General features: G+C 60.0%; 1 protein-coding gene across 6 annotated transcripts in view; it reads left to right on the top strand.

The window, feature by feature from the left end:
• The window catches only part of ZNF710 (zinc finger protein 710), a 49,082-nt gene that overhangs the window by 33,525 nt on the left and 3,507 nt on the right, over positions 1-12,050 (top strand). For 4 of the 6 annotated variants that reach the window (XM_037053611.1, XM_037053609.1, XM_037053610.1 and 1 more), the window contains 3 exons: positions 6,744-8,232; positions 10,314-10,505; positions 10,989-11,163. In XM_037053611.1, coding sequence (XP_036909506.1) covers positions 6,772-8,232; positions 10,314-10,505; positions 10,989-11,163 — 1,828 coding nt within the window. In that variant the 5' untranslated portion in view covers positions 6,744-6,771. Of the gene's footprint in view, positions 1-2,968; positions 3,400-6,743; positions 8,233-10,313; positions 10,506-10,988; positions 11,235-12,050 lie in introns of those variants that run through there. The other 2 variants (XM_037053613.1, XM_037053614.1) reach the window with 2 other exon arrangements.

The raw sequence follows: 12,050 nt of genomic DNA, 5'->3' as shown, positions 1-12,050 counted from the left end.
GACCAGCTTGACGGAACAGGGAGGGAAGCCATGCAGGGCTGGCTCCCAGGGCTGAACCAGGCCCCACTGTGGGGAAACCGAGGTCGGCAGGGGAGGAAGACACAACCCGGAAAGCTCATCCATGCCTGGACCTGGCAGGGTGGAGGGAGCTGGCTCGGGGGCCTGGGCGGGCCTGCAGGCGCTGCCTCTCCCCCAGCCTCAGTTGCCACTCCTGGGAAATGCAAGCAGGGCTCCCCACCCCAGAGGGCCGCCTGGAAGCCTCATCACGGCACCTGACCTGACCGAGGTCCAGCCCGATGGAGGCGCCTGGTGCTCCTTCACTGTGGTTCTTGTCTCTGTCCCGCGACCTTGGGGGCCCAGGTTGCATTGGTTTTTCCCCTGTTGGATCAAGTTGGGTCCAGCGTACTGAACCTGGGTGGGAGACAGGGGTGCTTTTTGGCCTGTGGGACGGAGCCTGCCTGAAACTGCCCCTGGGCACAGGCACTGGACCCAAAGCTCAGGGAAAACACGTTCAGGGGCTGTTGGGTGGGCGCCTAGGCCGAGCCCTGGGGCCTCTGTGCAGCCTGGAGGCGGAGGCATGTCTGAGGCGGGGCGAGCACATCTGCAGAAGGCTCAGGCAAGGATTTCCCCCACATCTCATCCATCCATCCACCCATCCATCCATCCTAGGCCTCAGTGCGTGCGTCGCTTTCTTTCCCCTTTCCTTCTTGTAGGGCCCACTCTGCTGACCTCTGACCCGGAAACAGATACAGTCGTGAATCAGTGGGACTGGACCAGAGTTCTCCAGAGAAATGGAAACAGTAGGATTTATATATACAGAGAGAGAAAGAGAGAGATTTATTTTAAGGAATTGGCCGCCATGATTGTGGGGGCTGGCAAGTCCGAAATCAGCAGGGCAGGCCAGAAACTCAGGCGGGATTTCTGGGATGCAGTCTTGAGGCAGAATTCCTTCTTATCTGGGAGATTTCAGTTGTTCTCTTAAAGCGCCAACTGCTTGGGAGACCTGTCTGAGTTAGGAAGGGTGGCCTTTGTTCTTTGAAGTCGGCTGGTGGCAAGAGGTAATTACAGCTACACAGTAGCTCGGGGCAACATCTAGGTGAGTGTTTGACCAACCCCGCTGGGCACCACAGCCTGGCCAAGTCCCACACGATTTTAACCTGACCTTCCCAGGCTGTGGAGGACGCTCCCGCCCTGCCCCAGGAGCTGCACCCGATCCTCCGGCGTGAGGATACCCACCCGTTGCAGGGAAGGGCAGTCCTGGCAGAGGGATCAGCCTGTGCAAAGGCCCTGAAGCAGGAAACAGCCATGGGGCGTACAGAGGAGCAGGAGACTTAATGAGGGGTCAGGTGGAGCTTAGTTGGGGGAACTTCACCCTGCTGGACATGCGGCTGAGAGTGGGCATTCTCAGTCCTTGCTTTGCCCTCTCGCTGTGTGGCCCTGGCCCTGTCTCTTCCTTTCCCTGGGGCACGAGGAACCTCAGGCCCCCGTGTGGTGTGTGGGAGGGTGGCACACGGGTGGCTCAGCAGGTCTGTCCACAGAGAAAAGGGGAAGCTGAGGCAGAGAGTCCTCTGAAGAAGAGACTCACACCCTCCCCCGGGGCACCCCCCCACCCCGCCCGGCCCCTTCCACTGCAGAAGTGAGACTGAGGTTTGCACAAGCCTCTGACTTTTGCTTTCGCTTCCTCTTCCTGTCTGGGAATGTGAGCAGAGCTTGCCTTTATGTCTGTGCTGAGGGGACAAGGAGGGTAGGACCATTTGGCCGCACCTGGGAGTCCCACGAGTGATTTTACAGACATGTCCACACCTGGGACCTCCTTTCCCCTTGCTGGGCCTAGGTTCCTGCCCCTTCCACTCCAGATTCACCTTCTCTGGGAGCCTGAGGCTCGGGGGGACTAAGGGCCCAGAGACCCCCCCAGACACACACACGCACACCAGCAGGACAGCTGGTGCCAGGGCAGAAAAGGAAGCAGGAGCCAGGTCCCACAGGTCTTGAGTGACAGGCGGAGGAATGGGCCCCTCTGCTGTCAGCCCTGTGGGGCCCTGACCTACCTCCCCCAGGCCCCAGCCACCGACCCCACTCGCAACTCCTGCCGCCCAAAGGTCCCGGCACCTCCACTGTTGCTTGAGCCCACTCTGGGCCGCTCCCTCAGGATGGGAACTTTATTTTGGTCCCCGCTGTGTCCCCACGACCAAGACCAGCACCCGGGCACCCAGCGGGCACCCAGTAAATGCGTGTTGAATCAGTGATCCGGTGGCAGGAATGGTCATCGCACCCTCTGGGTCGCCGGTGGAGTCAAAGCCGAGATGAGGGGCCCAGGGGCCACCCTGCCTTCCCCGCAGCAGCCCGATGCCTGCTGGGCCCCTCCAAGGCAGTCTAAAAGGACATCCATGACAGTGTGCCTGGTGACACCCCAGGGCTGGGTTGGCAGCGGCCCCGAGATTTCCCATGTCTCCAGCGGGTGGTGGGAGTCAGTCGAAGAATAGGCAGAACCTGCTGGTTCTGCCTTCAAAATGGTTCCTGTCCCGTTGGCCCCAAGGCCAGCCAGGGCCGGAGTGTGCAGTCCACCGCACTCTAACCCACTGTTCACATTCTGGGGACCCCGCCCCCCCACAGGTCCCAGGCCCGCACCTGCTGTCACAGCCAGGGGTGCCTGCAGGGGTTTCAGTGAGAGGAGGGCTGGTCACCTGTGGAAACCCTGATGGGCCAAGCACCCCGTCCAGGGCCCCACAGCCAGTCATGGATTCGTTTGACAAGCGCGTGTCAGTGTTTACAGCAGGAGAGGAAAGAGCTGCGGGAGCTCTGGGCCCTGCCTGGGTGGGGGAGGCTCTCTGCTGGGCCTCAGCCCTGACCGTGCCTCTGGCCCCTCCCCAGGGGCTGGCGGGGATCTCGGGCCCTGCTGGAAGGGGAAGGGGGCCATGCTGAGCCCTGAGAAACGGGGCAGCTCTGGGCTGCGGGTCACACCACATGGCCTTTCCTCCCTCTCCGCTCTCTCCTTACCCTCCCCCTGCCGGTGCTTTTGTTTCTTGGCCTCCACAGCCTCTTTCTCTCTTCCTCCCTCCCTCCCTCCCTCTCCCTCTGCTGTGGCCTCCCTTCCCCCATTCCTAGTGCACGTCTTTAAACTATAATCAGGCGCCTATTCCGTTTCCTCTGTTTCCCTGCCTTTGCCATTTCCTTTCTCTGTGCCCAGGGGATGGTGGGTGCCCCACTAGGAGACCAAGCTGCACCCGATGACACCCCTCCCCTCACAGCCAAGGGCCAGTCTGGGCTCCCCTTGCCCTGGACACTCAGAGCTTTTGTTCTGAGCCCACAGCACCAATGGCCAGGAGAGGCCGTGTCCTGAGGACAGTGTCGCAAGGGTAGCCCCAGGCGGAGGACAGAGCCCGGCCTGTCACACAGCGGGTGAGAACCTGGAAGACTCTCCATGGCCTTAAATAGGGGGGTGCTGTAGCCTGTGAGAAGGACCCCGACGAGGGGTGTGTGGGGGACCAGAAAAGTGGCCCAGCAGAAAGAGGACGCGTGATATCGGGCTGCAGAGCCCCCAGCTTCCCACTAGTCACTTCCACGTGTGACTGAGAGAACGCGCATGCGGAATGCAGGCAAATAAGAGGCCCTCTGCCTGCCTTCTCGCGGCCTCTGTCTCAGCAAGCAGCGCCCTCGCTGTGCGCACGCGCAAGCACATGAGCATGTGCACGCGCGCGCGCCCCCGCCCGGCTGCCCCCTGCACGCAGGGCAGCATGGATGCAGGGTGGTCACTGGGAGCCGAGACTGGGCCCAGGGCCGAGGTGTGCCATTCCAGGGTGCACAGGCGATGGAGCCGGGCAGCGGAGCCCCCTCTGCGTGGGCCCTGTGGAGCACATTAATCGGTCCCCGTCCCTGGGCTGTGACATAGGGTCCACACATTCCCACCTCGTGGGGTTGTTTCGTGATGAAATGGCGCACTTAGCGTGGCGCTCAGTGATAGATACCTGGCTCTGCCACCCGTCTTTGTGGCCGACAGTTGGCAGCTCTGTGTCCTCTCCCCCACCCCCAACACTTGGGCACGAATCCCTTAAGAGCAAGGCCCTGGGCACAGCCCCAAAGCCACTGCCACCTGCCTGTCGCCATAGGAAGGGGACACCTGGTTGGGAGGGGCAGGCTTGGCTTGTGCCAGGGGTCCTGGTGTCATCGGTAGGAACAGCCCTTTCACTCTAGACGGTCCCTCCTAACAAGGACGGACAGTAAGTCACATGATGACTCTCCCTGGAGGGGACACAGGTTCCGGCCCCCACAGGCAGGTGCTGGCCCACTTTGTCCCCAGCTTGTCTGCCAGTAGAGTAATGGTTGTCTTTGCCTCCATTCCCTAGAGGTGGTGCCAAGGACTAGGGTCCAGGAAGAAGGGACAGGGAAGGGGACTGACATTCACACGGACCTCATTTCACTGCCCCCTTGAGTCAGGCATTTCATAGAGAGGGAATAGAAACTTCGGTCCGTACAGACAGAACAGGGACCTCGGTCCGCAGAGATGAGGAAACTGAGACTCGATGTGGGGGGGATCTGCTTGGGCTACAAAAAGGGCTGAGTGCGGACTGGACTCACAACTCAGGGCCAAGTCCCCAGCCTAGAATCTGCTGTTGAGGGTCAGTTCCTCCCCTCTGCCTGCCCACTGGCCTTGCCCCTGGGGAAGTCTGGAAAAAATGCTGAGCTTGTCTGCTCAAACCCACAGGGGACACGAAGGCGGCCCGGGGCGCTGCTGGGCGCTGCGTGAGACCAGTCGATGTGGCCCAGCCCACAGAGTGGCTGTGGCAGGCACAGCGTCACCCCTGCGAGCTCCCTAAGGACAGAGCCCCCGCCTCACCGCCTGCACCTCCGAGCACAGGGCCCAACCCAGAGTTTCATCCCCACTTTTAGGTGGCAAGACAGGCAGCAAAGTGACTTTGAAATAACAGTGCTGAGTCATTTGCACGTGACAGCTGGGACTTGAGGCTCAGAGGCCCTGACTTCCTCATGGGGCTGGGGGTGGGCCACTCCAGCCTGTCCCAGATGGGCCAGAGCCCGGAGTCAAAGGTCCCCTCCATCTGACCCCTTCCACGAGAACCCTGCTTTAGGCTTAATAGTTAAGTCTTTAGAGTTCGTGTCAAGGAGGCTAAATTCCTGTCTGGGGGATTTTATTTTTAGCCGGCTGCAGGAAGGGGAGGCTCCGCTGGCCTGCGGGGGGTTGGAGGGGAGACGCCAGGCCAGGGCCTGTTTCCTGACGAAGGGCTGCCGCTGGGCCGGGCACCAACTGTGGCCCCATTGGGAGGAGCGGGCGAGGCCGGCAGGAGCCACCCCAGGAATGTCCGCCTTCCTATGGCGCGCCTCCCATGCGCCCAGCCCTGCGCTGGGAGTGGGGGCTTTGATTGTGAGTCTCCAGCTCAGGCCATGCAGGAGGCCCTCCCACATCCGGGCACTGGAGGCCGGCAGAGGGCCGGCGCCGGCAAGCCGTGCCGCGGAGCCCCGGGAACAGGTGGAATTCGAGAGCAGCCTGGGAGGCTGCTGGTGGGAGGAGCCAGGAGCTCAGCGGGGTTGGAAACGGGTGAGAAGAGTGGGAGACCCTAGAGGACGCCCATGCGCTCGGGGTCTGGGCCTGGACAGGTGGGCACATTCGTTTTTTTTTTTAACTTTTTAAAAAACATTTTATTCATTTATCTTTAGAGGGGAAGGGAAGGAGAGAGGAAGAGAAATATCAATGTATGGTTGCTTCTTGTGCATCCCCTGCTGGGAACTGGCCCCTGCAGGGAACTGGCCTGCAACCCAGGAATGTGCCCTGACTGGGAATCGAACCGTGATTGTCTGGTTCACAGGCCCGCGCTACATTCGTTTTTTAAAGGCCCTTTTAGGTTGCAGAAGGAGGGAGGCTGAGAAGCTGGAGGCCCGCGCCCCCTTCAGACAGTTGCCTCAAACAGGCTCGCCTTTGCTGAGCCCTGCTTTCAAACCAGATCTCGCATGGAATCCCAGTCCGCAAGTCAAGAAAACAAAACTTTATCTTTCACCAGTATACGTCTGGACATTTAAGTGTGTAACATTTAGCCAGTTGAGAACTACGACCGGGGGGGGGGGGGGGGGGCCGGTCACTTGGCGTCGGGGTGACCGGGTGAGAGCCACTGTGTGAGGTTGGCCTTGGTCACATTTGTGCGTCTCCTTGTTTTTGCCCCATATGCATTCTTTGCCACACGGAAGCCCCTCCTCATTCGTATGGACAGGACGTCGCACGTGGTGATGGTTGTGTGACACCTCGCTGTGGTCTCAAGGCCCAGGCAAAATCAATCACCTTGGCAACAAAGCCGGTGGGGCCGAGGAGCGTGATGGAATGAGGTGTACTGCATATACCTGGGAGCAGATGGGTTTTCTAAACTCAGCTTTTAAAAATAGACGAGTCCTTCCTTCTTGTGATTTTTTTTTTGTTTAATCAGGAGGGTGTGCTGGGCATGCTTTGAGAACCGCTCCACCTCCCTGTTTTACAGATGGGGAGACCGAGGCCAGCTGTCGGGGGAGGGAGTGAGGCGGGCTGGCCCAGGACACCCGCAGGGAGATCAGGCGATGGGCAGAGACTCCAGGGGCTGGAATGGTGGTCACTGCTCCCTGTGATTATGTGTGCCCTGCGCCCAAGGCAGGGGTGATTTGGGGTACCCATACACCTCAGATTAGCCCATCCCTTGCTGACTACGTGTCTGTCCGTGCAGCAGCAAGCCAGCAGCACTAATGTACCCTTTTCCCCTCCCCTGCAGCGATGCCCTCCTAGCCAGCCGCCCAGGGATGGAGGGCTTCATGGACTCAGGGACACAGACGGACGCTGTGGTGGTGCTGTCCTTGGCTCAGGCTGCCGTGCTGGGCCTGGTCTCGGAAAATGAGCTCTTCGGAGCCACCATAAGCGCCGAAGCCTTCTACCCGGACCTGGGGCCCGAGCTGTCCGCGGCTTCGATGGGGGAGCCGGGGCCCCCGGGCCCCGACGTCTACCAGCTGGCCTGCAACGGGCGAGCCCTGGGGGAGCCGGCGGAGGAGGAGGTGCTGGAGGTGGAGGCGGCCTTCGAGAAGCACACCCGGCGGAAGACGCGGCCGCCCGTGCGGCTGGTGCCCAAGGTCAAGTTTGAGAAGGTGGAGGAGGAGGAGGAACAGGAGGTCTACGAGGTGTCCGTGCCCGGTGACGACAAGGACGCAGGCCCTGTGGAGGCGCCGGTGGAGGTGGCGGGTGGCGGCTGCGAGTCGCTGGTGCAGAGCAGCGCCGTCAAAATGATCGACCTCAGCGCCTTCAGCCGCAAGCCCCGGACGCTGCGGCCCCTGCCCCGAGCCCCGCGGCCAGAGCTGGATGTGGCCCCTTACGACCCCCATTTCTCCGACCCGGCCCGGGACGGCTTCCCGGAGCCCGGCATGGCGCTGCCGGGGCCCGAGGCCTTGCCGACGGAGTGTGGTTTCGAGCCGCCCCCACTGGTGCCCCTGAGCGACCCTGAGGCCCCCACCATGGAGTCCCCCGAGCCCGTGAAGCCGGAGCAGGGCTTCGTGTGGCAGGAGGCAGGCGAGTTCGAGGCGGACGCGGCGGGCTCCACGGTGGAGCGCCACAAGAAGGCGCAGCTGGACCGGCTGGACATCAACGTGCAGATCGACGACTCCTACCTGGTGGAGGCAGGCGACCGCCAGAAACGCTGGCAGTGCCGCATGTGCGAGAAGTCCTACACGTCCAAGTACAACCTGGTGACGCACATCCTGGGCCACAACGGCATCAAGCCGCACTCCTGCCCGCACTGCAGCAAGCTCTTCAAGCAGCCCAGCCACCTGCAGACGCACCTGCTGACGCACCAGGGCACCCGGCCCCACAAGTGCCAGGTGTGCCACAAGGCCTTCACGCAGACCAGCCACCTCAAGCGCCACATGCTGCTGCACTCGGAGGTCAAGCCCTACAGCTGCCACTTCTGCGGCCGCGGCTTCGCCTACCCCAGCGAGCTCAAGGCCCACGAGGTGAAGCATGAGAGCGGCCGCTGCCACGTCTGCGTCGAGTGCGGCCTGGACTTCTCCACCCTGACCCAGCTCAAGCGCCACCTGGCCTCCCACCAGGGCCCCACCCTCTACCAGTGCCTCGAGTGCGACAAGTCCTTCCACTACCGCAGCCAGCTGCAGAACCACATGCTCAAGCACCAGAACGTGCGGCCCTTCGTGTGCACCGAGTGCGGCATGGAGTTCAGCCAGATCCACCACCTCAAGCAGCACTCGCTCACCCACAAGGTAGGGCTGCGGCGCGTGCGCCCCTGTGCGCCTGCGCTCCCCTGAGCCTCCCACCGAGCTCTCCGCCACAGCCCGGGCTCCGCCCCCTCCTGTCCTTCAACCCGCGCTTCCCAAAGAGCTGGGTGAGATCATTTAGGGCACCCTAGACATGGCTCACAGGTGAACAGTTCCTATTTTTTAGTGACATTTATGAAAAATATACCATTGAGATTAGTTGTCTTAAATAATCGAACCTTACTTACTTACTTACTTATTTATTTATTGCTGAAACGTTTGAGAAACCGTTTGCCTGCTCTCCTGCTTTATAGATGGATGGGAGGGACGTACCTACAGATGGATTCCTTTGCCCCTCATAACAAAAGGATGTCAAAACCTGCGACCTCCCTTTAGGAAAAACCTAAATATATTTCATGTAAAAGAGAATATAGTCAGGAAGAATATTAGTTGTGGAAGAGTATAGCTGGGTTTCGAAGTGGTTTGTGGAGAGGGAAGGTGGGGCCATACTGTTCTCAACCTTGATCTTTCCCCCACCCCTCTGCCCCCTCCCTCCCCCCCCTCCAGGCCGGTGGCCACCCCACCTCTCAGCCGGCGTCACCTTCTCCAAGAGGCCCTGATGACCAGGCAGGTGGAAGGAGGCCTCTCAGGTCCCACAGCCCACTCTGGCACCCAGCCAGCACCCTGGTTTCCACCCCAAACCCAGCCAGCTGCACACCTTGAAGCACGGTGCAGACAACTTCCTCTCTTTGCAGGGGTGGCCTTAGAGACACCCCAGGGCAAACCGGTGTCCTTGCCTCTCACTGTGGACTGCACAGTGATGCACGGTGATGGGAGAGCAATAGCGTGCCGGGCCAAGGACCGAGCCCGCCCCGGTGCTGGGACGTTTTCCGCTAGAGCAGACATGGTGTGTAGGCTTGGGCCAGGTGCTCCTGTGCTCGGTTGGTGTAGCTGCCAAGAGCATCGTGTTAAGAAGGATTCTGCAGCAGAATCTGGGCTCAGTCCCAACCCCAGAACGTGTCTGAAGCACAAACCAGACGCTGATTGTGTCTGTGGGGAGTGTGAGTGAAGAGTGCTAAGTTCGCAGGCTATTTATTTGACATCTTTCTCCTCTGCTGAAACTCCCCACCTGTCTGCAAAGTGTTAAAAGATACATAATGCAGTGAAGAAAAGCTGAAAGGCAAAAATCAAAGGGTAATCCGATTGGAAACATTCCTCTCGTCAGCCTAAATTTGTACAATATGCCAGGCACTTGCTGGGTGTGCTCCCAAAGGGCAGGGCCCCCTGGCGGTCACATGTGTCTTTGCGCCTCCAGCGAGCCTGGGAGGCCCGAGACACACCCCCACCTGCCAAGAGAAATAGACACTGGAACCTGGAACCGGTCCATATGACCCAACACTTTGTACCAGCGACAGGGATGGCAGCTGCAACCACAGAAATGTGTGTGTCCCTCTGGGACTCTGCAGACTGGCTCCGCTGGGACTCTGCTGACTGGCTGGGGTTCTTGCAAGGAGTTCAGCTCCCGAGTTTTGCCCTAACATTTCTCCCCAGACAGTCTGTGCCCACAGCACCCTGCCCTGCTCTGGGGCCACCTCCAGACCGTGTGGCAAAGCCCAGTGAGAGCCCAGACTACAGATTCTGTCTCCTGGTGCTGAGTGCCCCAAACCCCACCAATAACGAGAATTACCTAAGGAACCTGCTGAGCCCCCAAGTCCCACTGAATGGGAATCTCCAGGGAGCGGCCCGAGCAGCTGTTCCTCCATCAAGAATCACACCTGGTCCTTAGCACCAGGGAAGGTTGGAAAACTCTGGGAGGTCAGTGAAGGGCTCCGAGTTTTGAGGGGCCTAAATTCTACACAGACCTGAGTGTCACTGTTTGCCTGGTGAGCTGGAGATAGCAGGCATGTAGGTAGGAACCAGAAGGCCCTGCCTGCCTCTGCCTAATTCTTCAGGGCTTCCTGGAGCAGGGGGCCTTGCCCTGGCACTCTCCCCAAGGTTTTAAACTAGTGGTCCGTGATTGGGACACCCCCAGGAAGTCATTCCCCAGATGCTCTGGCCCTGAGCCTCGCTCACCCCCACTCCCGCAGGGCGTGAAGGAGTTCAAGTGCGAGGTGTGTGGCCGGGAGTTCACGCTGCAGGCGAACATGAAGCGGCACATGCTGATCCACACCAGCGTCCGGCCCTACCAGTGCCACATCTGCTTCAAGACCTTCGTGCAGAAGCAGACCCTCAAGACCCACATGATTGTACACTCGCCGGTGAAGCCATTCAAGTGCAAGGTATGCGGCCCCAAGGCGGGGCGGTCCCCCCGGGAGGCCTGGCCAGGGTGGGCGAGTCACCGCATAGTACACAGGGTTGGCCTGGTTGAGGGGAGCTGCCTGGGCTTCGGGGAGTTGGAGTGGGCGGTGGGGCATCAGATCCCACAGCAGCTGAAGCTTGTGGTTGCTGAGAGTCGGGGGGCGTCCTGGCACAGCCACAGGGAAAGTGCCCAGGTCCCAGACTCAATGCTGTCGCAGATCCGAGCCAGGATTCCTGACTGCTCCGGCTCAGGGAGTGCGGGACAGCCAGACAGAATGGGTGACCCGTGCAGCCCCTCAGTTCTCTGCCTCTCAGACTCTGGGCCACACAGGGAAGAGCAGAATGAGCGCTGTCCAGGGCGAGAGGGGCTGCAGCCCAGCCATGGAGGTGGGAGGGGGTCGGGGTCCTGGAGGGAGGGCGGGCGGGCGGCTGGGCGGGCTGATGGCGTGGGTGGTGTCTTCCAGGTGTGTGGGAAGTCCTTCAACCGCATGTACAACCTGCTGGGCCACATGCACCTGCACGCAGGCAGCAAGCCCTTCAAGTGCCCCTACTGCTCCAGCAAGTTTAACCTCAAGGGCAACCTGAGCCGGCACATGAAGGTCAAGCACGGCGTCATGGACATTGGCCTGGACAGCCAAGGTGGGTGGGCCACGCGTGGCGGACGGAGCCGGAGCGCTGCCCTCACGGCACATGCAGGAGCCTCCTGTCCGGTGAGGGGGACGGGGAGGCTGGCCAGGCCTGAGACCTCACTGGGGTGGGCTCAGGTCTGGAGAGGGGGCACGCTGGAGGGCCACTGTGCTGATGATGGGATGTTTGTGTATTCTTCAAAGGACTTAAGTGGGCTCACGTAAACTATATAATAAAAATAACAACATTTTATGGAGCGCTAATTGTGTCCCAGGCCTTTATTAACTTACATGACCCTCACTGGGAGGTGGGCGCTATTTGACAGAGGTGGAAACTCAAAGACGGAGGAGTTAGGTAACTCATGCAAAACGACAACAGACAGGAAGTGAAAGATACTTTATCTCATTACTGAGAGATGATGTGAAAATAAAAGGGTGGGAAAGAAAGTATCAAATGGGAAAATGGCAACTGGAAAGGTAAGGGGGAGCCAGGTGAGGTCACAGTGCCACTCGGCGTAGAGGCACTCAGCGCAGAGGGGAGCTCTGAGCTTCCCAGTAGCCAAGGCGAAGAGTGTGCTTGTCCTCATGGGCACAAGATGGCTGCCAGTAACCTACAGCAGCAATGTGCTCCCTTGTCCACATCCAGTGGGAGCGTTAAGAGCCTGCTCCCCTTTGCTCTATGAAACCAACAAGAATATTCTAAGAATTCACAAGCCAGCCTTTCCTCATGGTCCACTGGCCAGAAGTGGGTCCCATTCATTTGGCCAGTGGTGGGCTTTCCTCTTAGACCAGTGGTTCTCAACAGGGGGGGTGAATCTGTCCCCTAAGGACATTTTGGCCATGTCTAGACACATTTTTGGTTGTCTCCTATGGGGGGGATGCTTCGAAGAATCCCACAAG

The sequence above is a fragment of the Sturnira hondurensis genome, unplaced genomic scaffold, assembly GCF_014824575.4.
Source record: "Sturnira hondurensis isolate 20B ecotype Veracruz unplaced genomic scaffold, ASM1482457v3 Scaffold0007865, whole genome shotgun sequence".
In the NCBI taxonomy this organism is placed as follows: domain Eukaryota; kingdom Metazoa; phylum Chordata; class Mammalia; order Chiroptera; family Phyllostomidae; genus Sturnira; species Sturnira hondurensis.
This window is presented reverse-complemented; position numbering and strand designations above follow the sequence as displayed.